Source organism: Peromyscus leucopus, chromosome 11, assembly GCF_004664715.2.
Source record: "Peromyscus leucopus breed LL Stock chromosome 11, UCI_PerLeu_2.1, whole genome shotgun sequence".
NCBI lineage: Eukaryota > Metazoa > Chordata > Mammalia > Rodentia > Cricetidae > Peromyscus > Peromyscus leucopus.
The window spans coordinates 43,505,226-43,531,323 of NC_051072.1; the positions used below are offsets into that span (position 1 = coordinate 43,505,226).

General features: G+C 36.5%; 1 protein-coding gene across 1 annotated transcript in view; it reads right to left on the minus strand.

Moving 5' to 3' along the window:
* Window positions 1-315: 315 nt before the first annotated feature.
* LOC114703286 (snake venom 5'-nucleotidase-like) overlaps window positions 316-26,098 on the minus strand; it is a 42,164-nt gene continuing 16,381 nt past the window's right edge. Inside the window, exons 3-8 of the mRNA XM_028884087.2 lie at window positions 16,344-16,924; window positions 15,191-15,338; window positions 13,878-14,043; window positions 3,458-3,605; window positions 2,435-2,621; window positions 316-1,092 (exon numbers count right to left, since the gene is read on the minus strand). Coding sequence (XP_028739920.1) covers window positions 908-1,092; window positions 2,435-2,621; window positions 3,458-3,605; window positions 13,878-14,043; window positions 15,191-15,338; window positions 16,344-16,924 — 1,415 coding nt within the window. The 3' untranslated portion in view covers window positions 316-907. The remainder of the gene's footprint in view (window positions 1,093-2,434; window positions 2,622-3,457; window positions 3,606-13,877; window positions 14,044-15,190; window positions 15,339-16,343; window positions 16,925-26,098) is intronic.

The window sequence follows — 26,098 nt, forward strand, 5'->3', positions numbered from 1 at the left end:
ACTTACCTTAGCCAGGTTAGTGAGCACAGCTCCTGTGCTCACCACTGTTCACTGCAAGAAACACTAGCAGGACATGCCTTTTGTTTCCCACAAATTAAAGGAAGGCACACATGGTCTTCCAAAACAAGAAGTGATTTTTGTCCTAGTTGTACTGTGTGCAGCTCTTAACTGAGGAAACAACAGAAGACGTAAGGATTGGAACTTTTTCCTTACAAACATAATTTTTAAAACTGCCAAAGGAAAAGTAAATTTAGGAATTATCACCAGTTAACCAATAACAAACCACCTGTGAATTTGGTCCAGTCTGGTTTTAACTAATTTTTAACACAGTTTATTGGTAAATACTAGAGTACTAATACCCTTGTTTCACTGTGGTAAGAAAAGCTACCATACTTAGTAAAAATGATAATAGCAACTAGACTCCATAAAGGTCATGCTTCCCAGTCACTAACATGAAAGCTCAGGACTCCTAACAAGAAAATAGATTCATGTGCTGTATCATGGAGTTCCAACAAGGTTGAAAGAATTATAATTAAACCAATAATGAGAGGAAATATGTGCATATATATTTCATTGGGACAGAAAAAATAAGCAATATTAAGAGAAAAATTGATATACAAATAAATACTATGAAAAGGTGAGCATGAATTTCATTTAACAATAAACAGCATACTGTCTATACTTAAATCACAGATGTTTGCTAATGTTTCTGGCACAAGACAATGAAGAGTCAAAAGTTACATGACTTGGTAAAAATTAAATGAAAAGAACATTTAGAACAATATCCTTAGAATTAACATCAATTCTAGAATGATACAAATAACCAAGATTCTGTAACTATGCTCAACACTGCTAAAAGTGGTCCAACTCATTAGCGCACTAACAAAACATACTGACAATATTACATTTAGTCAGAATCGGAATTTTCAGATGCATTATCACTAATGGTGGGGAAAGTCCTTAGACCTTGCTTCCTCGCAGTTCTAAGTTGGTGCAAATGTTCTTTCATGTCTGGAGAAATATGACAGATTCTTCCTTCTATGCCAGGCACTGCAATTACTCCTGATGGTTCATCAGCTTCTTCCTCAAAGGCTAGAAATGCAACAGAACCAGTTAAACTATAGATGGTCTCCAAAACAAATATTCTAAGATCATAACTAAAGCTTTATTAGGATACATGAGTTGAAATTTATAATCGATGATGAAATTTTAACCAGAATTTCTTCATCTTCACAATCAACTATTCAACCACGAGTAAAACTCCATTGAAAATACTATGAAATTTATAGATAATCAAAAATGCATCAATTCATTTTGGTTTTAAGGTATTGTATACTTAAACAAACCATGTTAAAAGAAATAGATATGCTTACCTTGATTTGAACATAGTACAATGTATGCACATATAGAAACATCACACGATAACAGCACAATACAATTTTATGTGACAATTTTTTAGAACCTTTAAAGTATTACTACATATTACCTCAAGAGAATTTGATTATATATTTTAATGTTTTCAGAATTTTATACAAATAAAATTTACATAATTACATCATTTCTACTCTTCTCTTTCCCCCTTGCAATTCCTCCCATTCCCTCTCAAATTCATGATGCCTTTTAATTATTGTTGTGTGCATGTGTGTGTGTGTGTGCGCGTGTGTGTGCATGTGTGCGTGTGTGCGTGTGTGTGTGTGTGTGTGTGTGTGGTGTGTGTGTGTGTGTGTGTGTGTGTGTGTGTGTAAATATAGCCCACTGAGTTGTGATCATATGTGATAGCTGTCGTTTTGCTTTCCACTTTAACTTTTGAAAAAAATTAGACAAAAAGTATAGTCAGTGCATTAAAAACTCAACTTTCTTGGTTAAAAAAAAGATAACTCAATTTCTTCCAAAAGGTGTAATTATAGCTTTCAAAATTTGGATATATTTAGGAATATAATTATTTATCAAAAAAATCAGCCAATTATAAAACTAATTATAATTTGATCACATTTGGCCTTGGATTGTGGTTAAAGTGATGTTATAAAAAGAATTAAGCTTCTAAACTCAATCAATAAATGGGATCTATATGCCAAGGCCCAGTGTTTATCAGGTAGGAAAAGACAAAATGTTTAATTGGACAGAAGTAAGCTAATTTGACAGGTTATAATTTTCCATCTAGACTAGAAGATAAATATCGTAGAAGCAGTTGAAGATTGTGAAGCAGAAAAGCTTAAAAGGACATGATTTCCTAGAACACCTCTGTTCTCCTTAGCTTTGGACGCCTCTGCATTCCTTGTGGCTGTAGTCCCTTGTGCCTGCCTGTCACTTGGAAAATAAAGCTCAGTCTACTTTCTTCACACTTCCTCCAACACCAGAATGCCCACCTAGAGAGCAGAGTCAAAGACAAAGTTAGTCCAAAGGAGGCACATGAGACAAAAAACCATACTGTCACCTGTCAGTGACGGGGATTTGTCCGTTGTCATAATCAAACTCATTCGATGGCCTGAAACACACTTCTTCCTTCCTTGCAAAATTTTGATTGATTCAAAGTGATTCATGACGACTGTGGACAGCACCTGTGCGGTTTCGGTGTCAAACATTCGAGGGCAACTTTTAAACATACTGTAGCCATCTTTGCCCTGAAATGCCAAAATGTAATTCAGTTTTTCAAGCCAAAAATAATGGATACATTAAATATATTTTAAATTTACTCCTGTATTTAAAGTAATTCCTTTATATGTACTTTTCTTAAATCTAAATTATTATACTTTAAATTATTGTCCTCCTCCATAGATCTAGAATGGTAGCTGTGACCCTGTTGTCCCAGCTCTATTATTATTCAACAGCCTTGAGAATAGGCCACGGACAATCTCTAAAGAGGGTTGTAAGATAAAGTTAACTAAGAGAAGCTGTTTAGAATAATATTGTAGAATATCTAATCTGACATTTACTAAAGGGCTCCCAGCATTAGCGCACACAATCTATGCATCCATCAAGTGTCCTTGCCTCTTGTACTCCGTATCACATAGTGGAGAACCCACTAAATTCATATGTAAAGTCCTTAAAACCCAGTCATCTGTTTCTTTCTAGATAACAAAATATGATATAAATGAAAAATATATCTAAAATAGAAATATTACATGTTTTAGGAATGTTGATCACTAAATTTGAATTTAGAAATCCATTATAGCACTTTGGGCTACACATTTCTGGCAACATTTGCCTGTTGTTTAGGTATGCATGGATTTTAGATGACCTGTATTTTTAAATCTGACAGTACAAAACAATGAAATTGTGCTTGGATACTGTGAGTTAAAATTAATTTCAATTCATGAATCACAAAAACAACAGTGAAAACATTTATTATTTTCTGAGGGTCTGAAATCATCAAAAGAAACTCAAATATGTGTGGGCATGAGCATGTGAATAGCATCAGGGAATTTGCTTAAAACATTTCAAAAGAAACTGATCTCACATTTGCAATGTACTCCTTAATGGCCAGAAGATAGACCTTTTTTCTCCGCAAGTACTGTCCTTGAACTTTCACAGTGTCTCTTATGACTCGGTGTCCTGGTTCTGCATCTGGATCAAATCCAAATTCTATCCCAGCAACTTGAGGAAATCTGAAATGTAAAAACATACTGTCAGATAATTCTGCAGAATACTAATCATAAATGAGAAAATATTAGAAATGAAGTGAGCACATCTCTTTATGCTACTTGATAGGCAAGGTGCACACAAGCTGGGTGCATCTGAACAGAAGCTGTCACGTGACCTTTGATTTCAAAAGTTAATAAAAGCAACTCTGAATAATTCTATCCTTATTTCCTTCTATGCAAAGAGAAACTTAAAGAATTTCTCTTCTACAACTGAACTACTGTAAGATGTCTCAATTTCCAGTTACTAAAGGAACACAATGATTAAAGAGACAATATATATGTACCTATACAGCCCCTTACAAACTTTAGGAATGCCTGACTCCTATCAATATTTATTATTGCCCCCATGTTATTACTTGCTGGGCTTGGTAATGCAGCCTGCAGCTCTGGCTGTTTGAGAGACTAAGGCAAGGGATCACAGATTCAGCATGGATTACAAAGTGAATCTAAGGTCATCCTGGGCAGCTCAGTGAGAATAAAGATGAGGAGGGCAGCTGGGGCTATAACTCAGTGCGAAACTGTTCTTCTTAAACAGATGAGGCTAATGAGCTTTTTCTAATACAAATCCTGCCAACGAGAATACTGTCATCTATTACATATCAGCCTTTGGGCTAAGATCAAGTGAAGAATACTGTCCTCTAGTTTACAAAATGGTTATAAGTCGGAAACATGATTCACCCAGCAGATAATTTAGAAAAAGGCAACCACTAGCTGTGAGAGCATTTTTCTGGGGAAAAAAAAAAAAGATGCTGAGGGAAACAAAGCCCCTGCCCCAAGAGGAAACCTCAGCAACCCTTGGCCACCGTTCTCCACAGCTGTCCCTGCTGCTCCCTTCTGCCTCCCGGTAACTCAGAGGTAACATTGGTGACATTCAGTCCCCCTGCCTGGCCTGACCTACCCCTGCTCTCTTTCTCCTGCTGCATCTATCCATTCCTTGTAGGTGTCATACTAAAAAGCACTCCCTGGACTGTTCTGGCATACCAATCTGTACCAGGTTCTAGGCAGTCATCACTTCAAATATAAAATACAATGAATTAGCACAGTTAATACTCAATATTGCTTTGCTAGGATGAGAATTACAGTTCGATAGAAATCCTCTAATATTCTTTCTTCTGTGCTCTGACTTAGTGGAAAATGGCTAAACAAAGCATCAAGACTATTAAACAATAAAAAAATCAGAGTTATAAGCCTGCCAGGTGAGTATTTTTACTATGGTTCTCAATTCCTCAACTACAGCACTTTAAAATGTTATCGAGTAAAACATTATTATGGATCTTTTATTTTCAGTTAAAGAAACTTTTGGTTGAAAAACAAAAACCTCAGGCTTCCATTATGTTTCTAAATAACTAATATAATCTTACAGCCACCTACATCCATGGCTCACCAAACCACAAGATGCCCTGATTACAGAGAAACAACAAAGAAAATGAGAAGAAAAAAAAAAGCCTCATAGTTTAACTGGCAGAAAAGGAAAACTAAATTGATTTTCACAAAATCAGAGAAATGTGAGAAAAGTGATTAGTAGATGGAAAAAAGAACAAATTTTATAAAAAACCAAATAGTATTGGATCACAGCATATGACATTATAATCAGTACTGGTGACAGATGATGACAAGGAACAGGTTTGGCTGAACAGAAAGAGGCCAATGATGCAAAGAAGAATACAAGTTTGATAAGAGATCAAAGAATCAGAAACAAAGCCAAACATCTGTTTTCCATCTTCTAGCAGTTTAAGATGCAAATAGGGGCAAGAAAGGAGAAGAGGGGAAAAGGAAGAGGGGAAGAAGTAGAGGAAAGGAAGGTGGGAGGAAGGGAGAGAAAGAAAGTCTAAACCACCTTAGGTTCGCTATAGATCCTTACACAATCACAGTTTGCACACCACGGAAGGAGCTACCTGTTATATAGGTTATACAAGTGTGTTATACAAGCACACTGCATCCCATCCATTCCAGGAACTCAATTACTCCTGGGCAGGATGAAGGAAACAATGAGTGAGGCTTCTGAAAAGTGAACCTTTTGTATGTGGGTTCCAGAAAAGGATCAGAATGTAAGATATCACTAAGCTGATAGTATGTTTACTAATCTTTTGAAGTCTGGCATCTACCCGTCCTAACAGATGTAGGAAGGATCATATAGGCAGGAAACTTCAAAAGTCCTCCTTTTCTGGGTGCCACGAAGAGAAAGGTAACCACAGAAGGTCAAGGAAGGGCCTTATTCTCCACCAGGGCACTATGGTAGGGGTGGCAACTTGCCCCTGAAGAACCACAATGAAACAGAGTTGAATTGCTTGGTCTGTCCATTGCCAACTCCCACCTGACCCTCAACACAGGGCACTTTAACAAGGCCATAGGAGCGCATGGTAACTAAAGCCTTTTGTATCAAGATGACCAGAAAGATGATGCCCAAGGACATGAGAAGCTAGAAAGAGAAGAGAAGCTAGACTGTTAAATCTCAAGAAAGCAATCCCATAATGCCACTGATGAACTATGCTCCCCTTTACCTATATTAATAATTAACGTGAGAATCATTCTAAAAATGGAACAGACAAACCTCAGCCAGAGTCAAGGACTGGCTGCCAGGAGGCACCACGGAGGAAAGATGCACAGGGCTACAAGACTACAAACAGGCCCAGCATCTAAACCACAGCTACACAGGAGCTGGAACCAGCCTGAGGCTAAGCAGGTTGCTGCCTACTGAAGCAACACTGGTAACACTCCTCAGGGAAGTAAAGCGGGATCAGAGGTTCACACAATAATATTCAAAATGTCCATAGAAAATCCAAAAATGTTCAGGAAAAGAAGAAAAACCAGGAAAACACCAAAGCTCGAGGGGGAGGGTGGTGAGGAAGGAAGCCAAAGCTGGGATGACACAGAAAATCAAATTTTCAAAAAATAGAAAGCAGCCATTAGAAAAGTAGACAGCAATAAAGTCATTCTGGAATCCAATGGAATTGTAGAACGTGCCTGCACTGAAATATAATATAAAAGAGAATCAAGGAACTGAGGGGGTGGCTCGGGCCACACACTCTTGAGGACCTGAATTCTAGCCTCAGAACTTCAAAATCCATGTAAAATAAATTCAGGCAGAGCAGCAGGTATCCGTAATCCAGTACTGGGGAGATGAGATAGATAAGATTCCCCAGAGTTCACTGACTGATCAATGAGTGAACCTGCCTCAAAAAATGAGATGGAGAATGACCAAGGTAGACATCCAGCATTGACCTTTGGCTTCTGCATTCATACATGTGTTCAAAATACCCACACACAGACACAGACACAGACACAGACACACACACACACACACACACACACACACACACACACACACGACCTTGAGGGGGATAAATCTTACTTAATTTTGACTTGAAAATAAAAGTAAAATTCATTAGATGGCCTCTATAGCAGAATGTGGATTACATGTTTAAAAAAGGTCATGAACTAGAAAAAATATAATAAAAATTTTAATCTTTATACGAAAGAAAAAATTTAAAAAAATAATAATAAACTGAGTTTCAGGGACCTATGAGAGTAGAACCCAAGGTCTAACTATGTCATCTAAATTTTAAAAAAACATAAGTAAAGATATACTATTAAATAAAATTTAATGAAACAGTGAAAGTCTCACAAATTCAATTAAAGATATAGACAAAATCTAAGCAAAAGCAAACATAAACACAGAGAACAAAATCTGAGAAACACAGAACCAGACACATCAGAAACACACCTCTGAATATAAAAAATAAATAAATAAGTAACCAGAGAAAAACAATGCTTTGTGAATAAACAAAAAAATAATGTGAAAGACTGAAATTTTTCATCACAATCCTTGGAGTCAAACGGTGGTAGAAAAAAATGACTCAGAAAGCTAAAAGAAAAGAACCATCCCATGAATTCCATATCCAGTTGAAATATCCTCCAGGAATACAGGCGTTCTTGGAATAAAAGTAAGGTAATTCTTTGCCAGCAGAAATGCTTTCAAAAACATTTTGACAGAATTTATTCAGACCAAAGGGAAATGATACCAAAAAATAAATTTGGAAAAACAGAAATGTAAAGAAAGCAATAGAAATAGAAAATATCTGGATAAATAAACCATTCTCTTGAATTCTTTAATGTTTGAAAGCAAAGTTTAAACTACTATATGCAATTTATAACATTGGGAGGTGTGTTATATAAAACAACCACACCATAAAAAGGGTAGAAAGAACACTGAGCACCATAGCGATGAGTCTCTACACTGTACTTAGAGTGACAAGCAGCTCTGTGGTTAAAAGCACTAACAGTTATTCCAAAAGACTTGGATTCTATTCCCAGCACCCACATATCGGCCAACAACTGTCTACAATGCCAGTTCGAGAGGATCTAACTCCCTCTTCTGGCCTCTGTGAGCACTGCATACATGAGGTGCACAGACATCCACACAGCCATACATAAAAAAAAAAAAAAAAAAAAAAAAATCTAAGTATTTTTCGGAAAGCCATCTATGGTAAGTTAAATGTCCTACATATATTTATATTTTGAAATTATATATAGTTTCAAAATCTATACATGTCACACTAAACATTTGTTGAGCAACTCAGAAAGAGGTAGGAAAAATTAAGGAATGAAAAACAGAGCAAATACAATATAAATACTAAAAGTTAAACATGCCAGAACAAAAATAATTTATAAGTCAAAAGTTTTCAGCTCACAAATAAAAAGAGAGAAATTATGAAACTAAATATAAACCACAAATTGTATTCTGTCTTATAAGTCTCTAATTTTAAAAAAAAAAATGATATGACAAAAATAAACAATGCAAAGACAAATCAAAAGGAAACTGGGCTGGGTATATTAATCCCACAGAGCAAAAAGATAAAGAGACAAAGGACAAAAGGGAACAATATTTTTTTCTTAACTTAGGCAAATAAGAATTTTAGGCTTCGACGGGCGGTGGCGGCGCATGCCTTTAATCCCAGCACTCGGGAGGCAGAGCCAGGCGGATCTCTGTGAGTTCAAGGCCAGCCTGGGCTACCAAGTGAGTTCCAGGAAAGGCGCAAAGCTACACAGAGAAACCCTGTCTTGAAAAACCAAAAAAAAAAAAAAAAAAAAAAAAAAGAATTTTAGGCTTCACAAACCATACTGCCTTTGTTACACAATTCTAACTCATTATAAATTAAGTTATGGAGAATACCTAAATAAATAAGCTTGGTTAAAAGGAAACAAATCTTATTTATAATAATAAACAACCAAATTATATAAAAAAGTGATAACTTTTTAATCTCTTCACCTTATATAATAAAATGGCCAACTAGTCAATATGGCACAACATTGAATATATATGTACCTAACAACAAAGTTTCAAATACATCAACCAAAACCTAATCAAACTGAAAGAGAAACAAAAATCTCAACCAACTGAAGGATTCAACATTCCTTGCTAAATATTACAGTTGGTAGAAAAGTTGTAAGGATTTAGAAGAACAGAAACAAAACCACCAATAAAATATATATGTGTGTCTGTATATATACATATATATACATATATATCAGTGTATACATTGAAATTTAATCAATGTAGACTATATATAGCCAGGACATGAAACAAATATTCCAATATTAAAGAATGGAAATCCTACAAAATGTGATTTCTGAGTAGAATCTAGAAACCAATGGCAAAGGTAACAAGGAAATCTTGGAAACTGAAATATCTATTCATAAATAATCCACAGATAAAGGAGAAAATCTCAAAAAAAATTAAGTGTTCTGAGATAAACATGGTAATAAAGGTAACATAAACATAATACATCAAAATGTGTATCATGCCACTAAAGTAACAAATAATGTTTATATGAGAAAAGAATGACCTCAAAAATGCAATTGAAGCTCCTACCACAAGAACAACAGAAAAGGGGTAATTGATCTGAGGCAACAGAGAAAGGAAAGGGCATTCTAGGCAGATGGCACAGACTGCTAGGGACACAGGCAGGAGACAGCCTGTGCATCAGGAGTTGAGAGGATTTCTTATTGAGTGAGATGGCAAAAGTACAGTTCACATATGACAGGTGGCTGGAGTTTGAAAAGGCAATGTTGAGCCAATTTGGGAATATGCCTCCAGAGTACTTGAGATCATTTGCTGTGGGCTAAAGGGAACTGTTATGTAATTTCAAACAGAAGCATTACATGAACTATTTATGTTTTAGAAAAATAACTGGTGAAGTGATGTGTGGAAAATACTGTCCTGTAGATGGTCTGCTGGAGACACAAGAGATGTTCCTACAGTATAATCAGCTAATCAAGTTTCAGGTGGAAGTTGATTAGTTTGTATGCAGAGGTATTGTCAGAAATTTGATTAAAAATAGATGCAAAGGTATTCTCAAATATCTTCAAATTGCATTGAGAAAAAATACTGATAGTTGGGACTAATTAAACCACTCTCCTAATTATGTATTCAGGCTCAACAGACTGACTAGTATTGCTTATTCTACATGCCGTATCTGCTCACATTGATTTCCTGTCCTGGGCCTAATAGTCATCTCTCTATATAATTATTTCCCTGAAAAGTCATTTTTCTACCTCTAATTCTGTTTATAACCAGGCTAAAAATCATTGTTTCATCACTAAATTCACACACACCTAGACAAGGCTTTATCACACTGTCCTGGTTAATTTTTTGTGACCTTGACACAAACCACAGTCATTTGGGAAGAGGGAACCTCAACTGAAAAAATGTCCCCACCAGATTGGTCTGTGAGCAAGTCTGTAGGGCATTTTTTTTTTTTTTTCGATTGATGGTTGGGTGTGGGAGGACCCAACTTACTTTGAACAGTAACACTTCTGGGTTGGTGTCTAGGGGTGCTAGAAGAAGGTAGGCTAAGCAAGCCTTGAAGAGCAAGCCAGTAAGCAGTATTCCTCCATAGTTTGTCTTCTGGTTCCTGCCTAGAGTTCCTGCCCTGACTTCCCTCATTGATGGAAGGCTATAAGATGAATGAAGTCTTTCCTTCCCAAGTTGCTTTTGGTTATGGTGTTTTATCATGGTAAAAGAAATTCTAACACACATATCAATCATAAGAATCATGGTGGAGTTGAAGACAAATTTGGGGGTAAATTAAACTGCCTTGAATTGAGAAAGGAAACACTGGAAGGGCATTGTTAGGATGAAAGAAGGTAAGTATAAAGTTGTATGTAACTTTTCTAATAATGCTAATTATCCTCTTATTAATATAGCTCAACTTGAAATTTTATAGTTTAAAGTTTTATATATAAAACTTTAATAATTTATAAAATTATTGTAAAATAAATTATAAAAATAAGTGTAAATATTTATCATGTACTATATATTTTAAAGTAAATGCCCTTTGTAGAACATGGAGATTTAACACACATCACTATGCAGTAAGCACACCTAACTCTCACCACTTTTTTAGAATATGATGTGTCCCAATAAACTGTAATCATCATGCTAGATAATAAATCTCAGGAACTATTCCTCCTATCAACTGTAATTTTATATCTTTGGAGCAACATTTCTGCACTCCAGCTTTGGTAATCTCCATTCTATTCTGTAAATAAAATAAGCTTTTGGGGCTCCATTTGTAAGACCATGTGGTACTTGTCTTCTTGTCCCTGGCTTATTTAACTTAGATGATATCTGTCCCCAGGTTCATTCACAGTCTCAAATGACAAGATGACCTTCCCTTGGATGGCCTGACAGCATTCCACCCTGAATACATCATTGTCCACCCATCCCTCATTGATCTCAATCTTCTGTACTGTAGGTAGTGTCGCAGTGAGTGTGGGCATGCATATATCCCGTTAACAGACTGAACTCACTGCTTTGGCCATATATTCCAATAATGGCACTGTTGAACTATAGAGTAAGTCTATTTTCATGTATTTGGGAATTTCCATTGTGTTTTCCATATTGGCTATACTAATTTATATCCCTATGTATAATTCATAAATATTCTCTACATCTTTATCAGCAGTTAATATTACAGAAGAACTAATTGAATGGTGCCCCATGTTGTTGGATTGGAATATATAAAAGAGTTAAGATGGCAATACTAGCCAAATTGGTACATAGATTTCAGCACAATACACATAAAAATCCTGCCTTTCTGCAAAAATTATTAACCTGATTCTAAAATTCATTTTTGAACTATAAGGACCCCAAATAGCCAAAGCAATTCTTAAATAAATTGACTAAGTTGTTTCAAAGCTTCCTACAAAGGTGGAGCAATCAACATGGTGTGGACAGACATGCACAGCTCAACAGAACTTGAGGGAACAGTTAGAATAAGCCTGTACACTTGTGCTAAAAATGATGTGTGGCTAGAGTACCAAGACAACCTAGTGGGGAAAAGGTTTTTTGCAATAAATGGTCTCCAACAACAGAGTATTGAAAAAGTTAAGTTGGACCACCATCATATGCCACACACAGAAAATTAATTCAAAGTAGACCAAGGCATAAAGGTAAACTAGCAATTATGTAACTATTGAAATAAACCAATATAAATCTCAATGACAGCATGTTAGACATTGGCTTCACAGAAATGGCAATGAAAGCACAAGCAAAAAGAAACTAAATAGATTATTTTCAATAGTTAAACTCAATCTTCAAATGCCATCAGCACAGTACAATGGTGTCAGTATGGGGGAAAATGTTTGCCGATCATAAATCTCATGAGACTTAGCTAGAAGACAAGAACTCCTATGTAACTCAACCTTTTCAAAGGGGTAAAGGCGTAGACACATCTCAAAAGGAGATATACAAGTGGCCAAAAAGCACATGAAGAGATGCTCAACATCAACAGCCACTAGGAGATGCCAACCAGCATCCCACGATGCTGTTTCCCATTAACGAGGACAGCTGGTGGGGAAGGTAAGACATGATGGCAGAGAAGCTTCTAGGTGACTCGCTGCTGAATGAATGTTAAAGCAGTGCAGTCAGTTTCCTCGTGACTCAGCACCTCAAATCCTGGATGCACTGTGTCTAAGAGTCCAATAAAACACTCAGCACATGTATTTTCACAGCGGCACTGTTTATAATGGTGGGAAAGGTGGAAACAGTCCAAATGTCCATCAGCTGATGGACAGATAAATGTGTCATTATCCGTAAGTGTTGTGGTACTCGCCAATAAAAAGTAAGTAAGTACTGACGCACCCTATAACATGGGTGAACCTTGAAAACATGCTAAGTGAAAGAAGCTAGGAAAGGGGTCACATTACAGGATTGACTCCTCTAACTGAAAAACCAGGTAAACCTACAGACTAAAAGCAGGTTATGTTTGCCTAGAGCTGAGGGTTTGGGAGGAAATGCGAAGTGACTGGCAATGCGCAGCTTCTTTGCAGAGTGAAGAATTGTTCTTGAATTGATTCTGACAATAACTTTACAACTCTGCAAAACTAGAAAACACTCAACTGTACAGAAATGGATGAATCATATAGTATGTTAATGCAATTTCTATACATATTTTAACCCAATTTGAAATAGTAATTTATGAAAGCATAAAATATTTCTCTGAATTCTTTTTTTGGTTTTTCGAGACAGGGTGTCTCTGTGCAGCTTTGCACCTTTCCTGGAACTCGCTTTGGAGACCAGGCTGACCTCGAACTCACAGAGATCCACCTGCCTCTGCCTCCTGGGTGCTGGGATTAAAGGCGTGTGCCACCACCACCCAGCTGAATTCTTTCTCCAGGGGATTTCTTTCAGATTTTTTTCAGCTTCTAATTCTTGTCACTATGGTGCCCTATTACAGGTACAATATGATGATACCTTATAACATTTTCAGATATTTGATTTGAGGCTAGAACAGAAAGGAGAAGCATCCACACATCTACATCATCTAAGTGTGCTATCTTAGCATCATCTACCTAAAAATTCCAGTGAGAGCTGGATATAAAAATTAGACAGAAAAGCAGTACTTTATTTTTCAAAAATTTTAAAGGAAGTGAAAAACTGGGTTTACATACTTAAATATTGAAATTCAATACCTACATAAAATATACCTACATATAGCTAAAAATACACTGATTTTAGTAACAGCTTATTTTTCACATACCAATATTTTGTCACTCTCAACATTATTTAGTAAAAATAAGAATTAGAGATTTTTAAACTATACTTACATATTAACATTAATATTTTAAGACTTTAATTTTAAAATTTATAATGATAAGCTATATTTAAATGTGTCTTTTTTCAGTCCCATTTTAAAATTAAGTACATCAGTTAGTAGAAATGTATGAACATACCTCCCATCTAGAGCTGGGTACTTGTAAACCCCATTTTCCAGTGCTTCAAGTAGCTGTGACCCCGTTACTCTAATAACCAAAACTGGGTCCACTATGGGAAGTACAGCCAAAAGATCATACAGAGTGAAATTCCCTGGTGGGTGTATCCTATCAGATCTGAGAGTGCCTACAATGATTTAAAATGAGGGAAAAATGTGTTTTAGTTTTCTCCATAAAACAGTACTTTGATGACTCAAAGTTACATTTCAACTCAGAACCTTCCATCCCTAGGACAAAAGGCCCTAATCAGGCCTCTAATGTCTTCCTCATATTTACTTCCAGCTTAATCTTATATGTAACATATTCATTTTAGAAGACTTAATTTCATGTCAACTCCCATGTTCTTCTTAAGTATTAAGTTGTAACATTACAACTGGAAAGCATTACTCTCCCCTACATCTGCAGAACCAGGCCCATGAATTCCAGAACAGATCTTCACAGGCAGCAACTACAAAAAATTTCATTCTTGGAAAATGTTTTCATGGACAATTCTAAACCACTCAGATGTAGGGTTAAGAGCTTTTGTATCGTCCATGAAAAACAGAATTCTAAGAAGTTTATCATTTGGATGCTAAGCAGTATTACATCACAAATTTTGGGAGCAGAAGACAGAAGCTGAAACTGGGGATCACATCCAAGGCCTGGCACACACCAGGCCAGAGTTCTTTCACTGCGTGACATCTCGACCCCACAGTCTAAGCTCAGGAAGCAGTCGAGACCCAGTCTCTGTGCCCAGAAAACACCTGAAGCTGTGGGCAACAGCATATTACCTAAAGTTGTTTTTAGGGGAGGATTGTTTTTTATTGTCTTTAAAATTTTTAAACTCTAAGTCTACCAACTTCCAACAAAAGCAGTAAGACTAAGAGCCGGTCGCTGTCTGTCCTGCAGGAAGCTCTTATCAGCTCCTTATTAAAGAGGTAAGAAGGCAAGACTGGGCAGAGCAAGAACTTCAGCCCAGAGACTTCAATCTCTTGCTTTTTATTTCATCAGAACAGAATAGCACAGTGTTGAGACAGATGAGAGACAACGATCTATTCACAGAAATCTCATTGGCAAATCAAAACTCTACAAACCAGATGCTTTAAGTCTCAGATAAACTGAACTCTAGAATCTGCTTCCAAATACCTAATTCTGACAGGAAATGGGTAACTGAACTCATGGAATAAATCAAGTTTCTAAGTGGGACTTCACAAATCTTAAAAATAACTACTATTACTACAAGTTCTGGCAAACTGATCTTAGTCATTTCGTGTTCCTTTTAACACTGAAGTCACCTGAATTAAGCAGTGCCACATCAGCACGTGTGGCCTCTAACATGGCATTCGTCACCAGATTTCCAAGATTGCTCTCACATCTTCTTACTGTAATTTCACGGCCATCTAATTCCATATCGATTGGGCAGAGAACTTCTTTTAACATATACTAAAAGAAGAAAAATAGCTATCTAAAATCAAAATTCCTTGTGTTTTTATTGATTTCTTAAATTAATTTTCTCCACTTGATCATTTATTTTCACTTCAAGTTAAAAATCCAAAGAATTTACTGGAGCTCTTCTTTTCTGTATTACTACTAAAAGGACACCAAAACCCTGAACACTCAACAGCCACTGACTTTAAAAGCTAAGAAATTCGCCATGTTATCACACAGTTTTGAAGCCTTCATCCTAGTCTTCTAGAGCCAGAATCATGTTATAAAAATATGTCATAGTCATGGCATCAAACTGATCCAACATTAAACAATTAATTACTTCCAACTGAAGCAGAATAGAAACTTCTATTCCCATAGAATTAGCTCAGGTGCCAAAAGTTATATTAAACAATACATACATCAATATCAAAAGAACATGGCTTATACTTCATAAATCTCTCACAAAAGTAACATACATGCATAACCTTTAAGCAACTACATTTTGCTCAAAATGCTTAGGGGCCTGGTAAAAAGACAGTCCTTAAGTTTTCAAATTCATGTAAGAGTCTAAGTGGCCTGGCGACAAATCACTGAAGGTTTGAAATATATATGTAGAAGAAAGGGAGGAAAACCATATTTTCATTACAAACTGACGTAAAATTCACCTGTGCTTTTGTATTAAGCTAGTGCTTAATGTAAATATCAATCTCTTTACTAAAGGCATAAATTCTTGCAGAATTTGGTTATAGAAAAACATTTTAATAATATCAGTTAAAATAAACAGAAATGTTACAGTGGGTCTAAATTCCTTTTATTTGCAAAGTCAAAATAAAATATAAATGGGATATGTAAATTTAAAAAGATAGAAAACCATCACAAATTCCCATGAATTTATTGTGATTGGAGATGATATTTTTGGTGTTGCTTATTCACGATCACGGGCTATGATGCGGTCTACAATGCTGTCTAAAATGTGATCACCCCACATTTTGCTGAGGAACACATGGAATACTCACCCACCTGTATGTTTTGAGTAAAATCTCTTACTATTGCTTTAATATAGGAATCTTCTTCCAAATAACTCACGACATCCACTTTCTCAAACACATACTGGAAAGAGGCATCAAAGAGCCGTATATTTATTTTGGTCAGATTTTTAAAATCAGATCCACTTTTGACAATCCAAGTCTCGTTCACTTTCCTGATCCCATATTCATGGTCATGGCCTCCCAGAATCAAGTCAAGCCCTTCTGCTCGCTGGGCGAGCCTTGTGTCGTTCCCCCACTTCATATGCGTCATCGCAATCACAAGGTCGGCTCCTTCCTCTCTCAGCTCCACTGCCAGCTCATTAGCCGCTTCGACATAATCTTTATAGCTTACGTTAGACTTGTTCACGGTAGCCAGAGTATCAAGCCAGTCTTCTTCAACTAGCCCCATTAAGCCAATCTTCAGGTTGTTCCAATTAACTATCTTCTTTACTGTACCATGGCCAAGAGGCTCAGAAGTAAATCGGTCATGGACATTACTGAGAAACCACGTGAAGTGCATTTGTTTCATGTACTCTTCCAAAATGTCAACACCAAAGTCAAACTCATGGTTTCCTAAAATAAAATAAAAAAAACATAAAAGTTTAAGTTTAAATCACAAGAATATTTTTCCAGCCCCAAACATACTGCAGTTCTCCATGAGGTAGCTTCCAATAGGTGCCAGGCTGCATGTTAAGAGCAAGCATTTTTAACACATATATGTTTAATTAGCCCAACTTTCAATTAGAAATACAGTGATTTTTTAGAAGCCTTTAGCCATAGAATGTCTCCTAGCGCTTCAGATAGTGTTGTAATTCAAAGAAAGTCGTAAGTTTGGAACAGAAGCCTTGCAATATGGGGGAATGCAATGACATGATTAATGGCTGCTGAATAACACACTAATTTAAAGATCACTTTTAGTGCATGCAGCCACACTTTATAAAAATACCCATTCTTATTCCTGACTGAAAATTTCATAAAATTCAACCACACTATGAAAGGAGGAAAGTCGTGGTACATCTCTACTGTATTATCTAAAATCACTATATCTGTCACAAGGGTAAATAAGTAGTTGTTATGAAAATAAAAGCCAGGATTGGTGGTACAGGGCTGCAGGCCCAGCTATGTGAGAGGCTGAGTCAGGAGAATCACAAGTTCAAAGCCTAACTGTGCTATAAAGAAAGTTCCTCGCTAGTCTGGGCAATTTAGGAATGCCCTGTCTCAAGAAGCCAAAAGCTAGCCGGGATACAGCACAGCAGTGCAGCACCTGTCCAGCACACCTGTCCAGTTACTCCTGAAATTAGCCCTGTGGCAGACCCCTTCGTAAGGGAAAATTCAAGTAACAAAATTTCCATCGGATTATATTTTATCATTTCATATTTAAAAGCAACAGATTTACATAAAGCAGGATATTTTAGGAATACAGTAAAGTATCTATAGCATAGCATAGAATTAATCAGTATGATATGTGAAATTAACAATTCAATAGAAAATTCAGATGCAAGCTGGCTTCTTTCCTCTGGAAAATATGTTGACAGTTGATGGCAATTTATCTGCCCTTGAAAAAAATCATAGGTCAATGTCAATTTTATTTTCCTTTTATACTTTTAGAGACTTTTATAATTAGTTGGAGGTTTTTATAATTGGAAACCCTGGCATATCTACTTCCTACATGATTTCTGGAGAACTATTTTTCTGTAATTCTCATAGATAATGATCAGATACAGACCATGCATTCTTAATGTAAAAATCCCAGATCTGAAAGTTTTGAGCACCAAAGTATGTATCACAAGTAGGTCGGTGACTCCATACCCGATTTCATGTAACAGGTTACTTTCAAAATAAAGAGAAGCAAAACATTGCATAAAATTGCCTTCAGACACTTATCAAGCATACACAAAATATAAATGATTTCTGTTTGGACTTACATTCCATGTCCAAGGTAGCTCTGTATTAAAATGTAAATACTATAAAATCAAAAAAAAAAAAACCTCTGTGATTCAAATCACTTCCAGTGCCAAACATTTTGAATATGAACTGCCCAACCTCTATTAGCTAAATAACCATGTATATTTCCCTACAGCAACACTTTTGATCTCACAAGTCTTATGAAGCTATGTTATGTCAATACAATTAATAAGCTCTTATAATAAAGTTATAATATAGAAAATATACTGAAATCATTTTTTTTCTATAAACTAGGATGAACACCAGGAACTTGAAATTTAAAACAATCTGCCATATACACTGGTACCACTCCAAATAAAATACCTAGGAATAAATGTAACAAAATGCAGAGATGTGTATGCCTGTGTGTGTGTGTGTGTGTGTGTTCACAAGCTTCACTCCATTAAAACTGAACATTTTTGCTACTAAAGGACACTGTCAAAAGAATGAAAGAGTAAGCCAAAGAATGGAGAGAAAACATTCACACACACACACACACACACACACACACGGGAAAGTACAATGAAGTCTTATGAAAAAAAATCAAAGACTTGAATAAATGGAAAGAGAACAAATGTTCACGAACCAAAAAAAAAAAAAAAAAAAAAAGACTCAGTATTTTCAAAGTTAATTCTTCTCAACTGATATACAGATCCAATCCCCTTCTAACCAAGATCTTAATTTAAAGAAAGTCATTTCACGGGTATCAGCAGACTGATTTACACGGAAAGCCAGAACACATAACAATGTTTACGGAGAAGAAAAATAAGAGGGCTGTTACTCAACTTGAAGACTTACTAAAATGGACAGTGCTCACGACAGGGAGGCAGCAATGAAGTAACAGACAAACTGACCAAATCAGTCGACCAGAAGGATGGAGAACTCTCAAGAAGATCCACATAATTACACAGTCTGATCTTTGACTAAGGATTAAAAATCCAATGGAGAAAGATTATCTCCTCCGAATGGTACTCAAAGTTGTTTTAACTTCATATCCACATTTTTAAAAACTGAATCTAGAAAGACTAGGCAATACTGGTGACCTCTAGGCTTGACTGAGCGACCCTGGCAACCTACATATGAGAGAGGCTACATCATTCCAAAGTCATCCTGGAGGCTTGAATAGTGAACCTGCACACAAAGACCATATGTTTTGTAAAACAATTCAGGAAATCTTGTAATCCAAAAAGCATGACCAGGCAAACCACTACTGTGACTGATAATCTCTGTTGTCAACCTGACTCGATTTGGAACATTTAGGCTATGGTTAGACACACTTCTGCTTATGTCTGTAAAGCTGTTTCTAGAAATAATTTACAAATGAGGAAGTCACACCATAAATATGAGTATATCATGTCATGTGCTGGGGACCTAAACAGGGTGTAGGGGTAAAGTGCTGAAGGTCCCAGTTTCACATCTTCCTCATCCTCTAGATGTGAACAAATGGCTGCACACTCCTGTTGCCACAGAGCTGCCCGCCACCATGCCTTTCTGTCACAAAGGACTATATCCTCTCGAACCACAAGTCAAGGTAAATCCTCCATCCCTGTATGGCTTCTGGTCCAAGTATTTGGTCATGACCGGAAGAAAAGTAACTGAAACGTTATCAACAGATGTAAATGCTACAGAGCATCCTTTCTGTGTCCGACACTGTTCTTGGACTTAAACATACACAGATACAAAACAGACTGAGACTTTCTGTTCTTGTAGAATGAGGGGGAGAAAGAAAGATAAAGATAGATGAAGTACATCCTCTCGGGTATTAGCATGGCTTTCAAGGATATGGCGAAGAGGGAGCTTTGCATGCCGTCCGTTATAATGTAAATTAGCACAGTTATTATGGAAAGCAGTAAGAAGGTTCATCAAGAAACTTAAAAATAGAACAATTATAAGACCCAGAAATTCCACTTCTAAGAATTTGTCCAAAGACACTGAAAACAGTATGTGAAAGCAATTCCTGTTCCCCAGTGTTCATTGCAGTGTTAGTCACAATGGCAAAGACTTGGAGTCAACCTCATGTTCATCAATGGAAAACTTCCTTGAGTGTATATATGCACAATGGACTATTACCCAGTCTTTAAAAGGAATGAAATTCTATGATTCCGGAAAGCATACTCTATTTAGAATATCCTTTCAGAAAGACTGTGCATACACTTACTTATATGTGAGGTATTTAAAGAGCTGGATTTATTTGAGCATTGAATAGAATGATGGTTATACCAGAGACTGGAGTAAGGAAAGTCTATAGAACAGGGAGTTGTCAAAAACAAGAGAGCCAAGTTACAGCTGAACAGGACAGCTGTGCCACATGTGAACACTAGTCCATAATGATGTGATAGCCCAAGTGACTGACAGGAGAGTATTTCAGATCAAATGTTACCAAAAGTACTGAGTGAAGTAAAGAATACATCAGTTCATTTTAACTTTTATTCTAGATTGTAAATTTATGTCTCATTGTATAATTATTTATAACATCACATACTCATATTTGTAAGTAATAACACCAATTAAAATGCTAATTTAAAAATTAATAAAACACATAGTAATTTTTACTCAAAATATGCATTAAAAACACTTGGCTTGTATGATGAGAACACTAAAACTAATTAGATTTAGCATGTAATTGTTTTACCTTTAATTTGTACATTAGACTAATAATGAAGCTAAAGACTACACATCAGTATTCAGCCATCATGAATTCATATACCAAGGTCATAACAGATTCATGAATATGACTTTAGCTACATTTTTAAAAGATAGTAGCTGCTTTCACCTGTTTGTTTTCTGTTTTGCTTACTTTTATTTGGTTTTTTAATTTCATTTATGCATGTGTATATGTATGTTTGCACCCCAAAGGCCAGAAGAGGGTGCATGATACCTGAGGCTGAGCTATAGACTTGCTACATGGGTGCTGGGATCCGAACTCCGGTCCTCACATTTGTGCAGAACATGTTTAGCTGTTAAGCCATCTCTCCAGACCCTGGAGGTTTCTTTTAAAAGTATTTCTTATAAGCTGACCAGGCTCCTAAACACTTGATCAACTCTTCCATTTGTACCTTGGAAGTTTATTCCTCTGTGTAGCCATTAAAACCCAGAACTACATCTGACTGAACCAAAGGAGGATGAGACCAAAGCCAACTCTGGAGCAACCTGCTACAAGAAGACAAACCCCCATCAGACCACAGACACATGCTGTGATGACAAATACTTCTAGCTTCCCAGAGGATGACTCAGTTTCCTGGGAACTCACAAGCCAGAAAACAGGTCCAACCACAACTCCCCATCATCAGCTTGCCCTGAGTCACACATAGTATGCTACAGACCAAAAAAGAAAGGTTCTTTATTTTCCCTTTCATTGAAAAATAGATTCTTTTCTCATACAATATGCCCTGACTATAGTTTCCCCTCCCTCTACTCTCCATCTCTCCTCCACTCCAGATCCACTTCCTTTCTGTCTCTCATTAAAATAAATAAATAAATAAATAAATAAATAAATAAATAAATAAATAAAACAGGCTTCCAAGAGATAACAAATATGACAAGATAAAATATAATAAGATAAAGCAAAAGCCATCATAGCGAAGTGGGACAAGGCAAACCAACTGAAGGAAAAGAGTCCCGAGACCCACTTGTTCACATAGGAGTTTCATAAAAAAAAAAAAAACCCTAAGCTAATAGCTGTGATATATACACAGAAAACCTGGTGTACACCCTTGTAGGTCCTTACTGGTTGCTATAGTCTCTGAGTTCATATGGGCCTTGCTGAGTTGACTCAGAGGGCCCTGTTCTCCTGGTGTCCTCCATCCCCAACAAAAGGAATATTCTTAAAAGCAGCAAAACTTCCAGCCCAGGAGCAATAGACTCAAAACTTGTAATACAGTTTTTTTTATCTTTTGAGATTATAATTCCATCATTTCCCCTTCCCTTTCTTCTTTGCAAACCCTCCCATGTACTCCCTTGTTCTCTTTCAAGTTCATGGTCTCTTTCTAGTTATTGTTACATATATTAGGAATATATATGTATACATATATGTATATACATATATTCATATATATTTTTTCCTAAATGTATGAATACAACCTGCTCCATTTCAACAAAGTAAACTGATTTTCTTAAAAATGTAAGGTGAGATGGTGATGAAACAGGAAGAAATGAAAGAAACAATGACCAACATTCATATTTGTTTGGACATACAACATAACTTTGGATAAAACCCTAGAAAGTAGGCCGGGCGGTGGTGGCGCACACCTTTAATCCCAGCACTCGGGAGGCAGAGGCAGGCGGATCTCTGTGAGTTTGAGGCCAGCCTGGACTACCAAGTGAGTCCCAGGAAAGGTGCAAAGCTACACAGAGAAACCCTGTCTCGAAAAACAAACAAAAAAAACCCCAAAAACCCTAGAAAGTTAAGATTACTAAGGGGTATGGGAACCAGGCAGAAAAGGGCCACGCACAAAAAAAAAAAAATGTTTGGCTCTACAATGAAATGTTTTGGTTACTAAGCCTGATGACTATATCATCTGAACACATATTTATAAATATCCTAACTTTATTATGGCACATTTTAATGAGATAGTCTGCCAAGCACCTTTGGTAGACCTCCCCCCAGCTCACTCTCATCTTTGTCTGTGCTGCTCTGGCTTTGGATATTTCAAGTTCAGTGGACTCCATTAGCTGACTCGTTCTGCTGGCTTCCTGTTGGGCTAAGCCAATGGTACATATAGGCAGGAAGCAAGAGAACTGGTTGTTATGAAGGAGAAGGTAAAGGTATTTATTACTCAGATTCCTCCCTTCTTAAAGGTCATTGTAGATTGGCTGTGTGCTGTGCCGAAAACCATGTATCCATCCTACCAGCTGACCTTCCCATGGGATTCCTCCCCTTACCTTTTCAGGCCTCATTACACCATCCTCATAATAATGCTAATAGAAATAGTATACAGAAACACATATAACTTTAATATTTATAGAACCACATTTCGAAAAGAAATTTACATTCTTGTTTTCATACTGTATTAAAATTCCAGTCTCTATATGGAATTCATAGCACATCTCAGTTTAAAGTAGTCACTTTTTAACTGCTCAAAGCTATCTTATTGCCCTCTTAAGTATTTTCTTCTTTCCCCCATATCTTTAAAGTCTTTTTATTATACTATCCCTAAATTTCTCACATGAATGTCTAATCTATTTTGTGTAAGAATAAAACTCACATACTAAGGGAATTGCTTTATAGAATGATCAAGAAAAAGCAGAACACAAAGTGGTATAGTCACTATGTGATCCCAACTACATAAAGAAATGTACATGGAAGAAATGAGAAAGAAATAACACAAGAGGTGAACCTAAATGATGATGTCTGATTTAGTTTTAATAATCAACTTGTCACAGCCTAATGTCACCTAAGAAGAGAGTCTCAAAGTCCAACTGAGGGATTGTGAAGATCAGATTGGCTGGTAGGCAATTTTCATTGCTAATCAATACAGAAGGATCCAGCCTACTGTGGGAAGTACCATTCCCTAGAAGGATCCAGCCCACCATGGGAAGCACCATTCCCTGGGTCTTCGGTTGTATAACAAAGTTAGCTAAATAATGAGTCTGTGAGAAAGCCAGAATGCAGTGTTTCTCCATCATCTCTGCTCCATATTCGTGTCTGAGTTCCTGCCATGTCTTCCCCCAATGATGGACTGTAACCTGGAAGTATAAACAAGTAAATCCTTTCCTCTCCATGTTGGCCAATATTTTATTACAGCAACAGAAAGAAACTACAATAAATAGCATTATGATTACTTTCTATTTCTTTACATATTTTTGTACTTCTGAAATTGCATTAAATTACTTTAAAAGACTTTAAAAATGTCAAAATGACAAAAATGCAATATAAGAGCAAAACTGATAAGTCTAATGTAACCAACAGGTATTGGCCGCTTCTTCTCACTTTCTTAGAACAGAAACCCACTAAGGGAGAAGAAACTCAAAAGAAAGTGTGAAGTCAACCAAATGGAGGATTTTTTGCTCTAAACAGAGTGGCAAATCAACTGATTTATTGGTTCATAATTTAATAGCAGGCAAGAAACTGCAGCCAGGGTTCCAGCTGTGATGGCAGAGACAGTCAATCAGGATGCAGAGAGTTCTTTCGAGAATCAAGAGTGGCAAGACATCCAAAAGGTTCCAGAACCTTCCAAAATACCACCAGCAGCTAGTGACTAAGCACTTAGATACATGAGCCTGGAGAGGACATTGCATGTTAAACCATAATCAGGAAATCTCCATAGTCCTCAGTTAAAGGGTGCTGCTGTAATTTTTTATCAACAGTTCCTTATTTTCTAACAAAGTAATGAGAAAAAGTTAGAATGTGTGGTGTAGTTCACAATAAATATCCACAATATACCCACCTAAAATGTTCTAATTCCTAGGTCAACCTCTCCACACTCATAGTTTTACTGTAAAAAAAAACTAATTGAAACCACCTAAACATATAATAATAAATGTGTTAAATAAAGCAATATCCATTAAATAGAACACTTTGTAACTACTGATGTTACAAAATTAAAATCTCATTCACAGCAATGTAAATGAATTACATTAGTGACCCTGAACTGAACATTTAAATGGTAAAATGACAAATTTATTATGATAAAAAGACATGAGAAAATGTTCATAATGCATTCTTTACTTTTAAAAGTTAAAAATGTTACAGTGTGACAAACCGGTGGGGGGGTGCTTAAAAGCTGTGAATCAATAATTTCCATGATTCACTGTATAAAATCTAGAAAAACTCACATACAAAAGAACAAGTTCTCTTCTACTATCCAAACATCCAAATTGAATCACTATATCTACTGAATAGCCCCCAAATGGGATGGTAGTTAGATACACAGACAGAATCCCGTAAGTTTCAACTCTTTAATTATCTCCCGAGCATGAGCAACTAATGTCCAAAATGTTATCAAATGGCCAATATTATATTGTAAAGTGAGACACCCTCACACTTTACTAACAGAACACCTTGTTTTCCTTAACTAGTATAGTAGTTTGAATGTAATTGGCCCCCATAAGCTCACAGGGAGTGGCACTATTAGGAGGTGTGGCTTTGTTAGAGTGGGTATGGCCTTGTTAAAGGAAGTGTAGAGGTGAGCTTTGAGGTTTCCTATGCTCAGGATACTACCCAGTGTCTCAGGTGACTTCCTATTGCCTGCAAAACATAGGACTTCTCTACTTCAGCTTCTTCTCAGTACCATGTCTGCCTGCATAACACCATGCTCCCCACCATGATGATAATAGAATGAATCTCCGAACTATAAGTGATTTTTTTTCCTTTATAAGAGTCACCGTGGTCATGGTGTCTCTTCACAGCAATAGAAACCCTAACTAAAATACCTAGGATCTGTCTATCTTAAGAATGAAACAGCTAAAATGCTTACTGTGAGCCTCGTGCACATGGTTACTATCTTCTTCAGCCTTCACAGATGTTCTGGGATGGTATGCCATTATTTTCCCAATTTTTTTTTAAAGATTTATTTATTATGTATACAGAAGAGGGATGCCAGTTCTCATTACAGATGGTTGTGAGCCACCATGTGGTTGCTGGGACTTGAACTCAGGACCTCTGGAACAGCAGTCGGTGCTCTTAACCTCTGAGCCATTTCTCTAGCCCCTATTTTCCCAATTTTATATCGCGAAACAACTCAGAGATCAGTCACTTCATTTTGTTAATATTGTTGCAATGCTGTTTTTAATTTGGGGGTTCTTGGGAGTGTGTGGTAGTGAGATAGGGACTCTCCACAACCCACAATGACTAAGAACTCAACT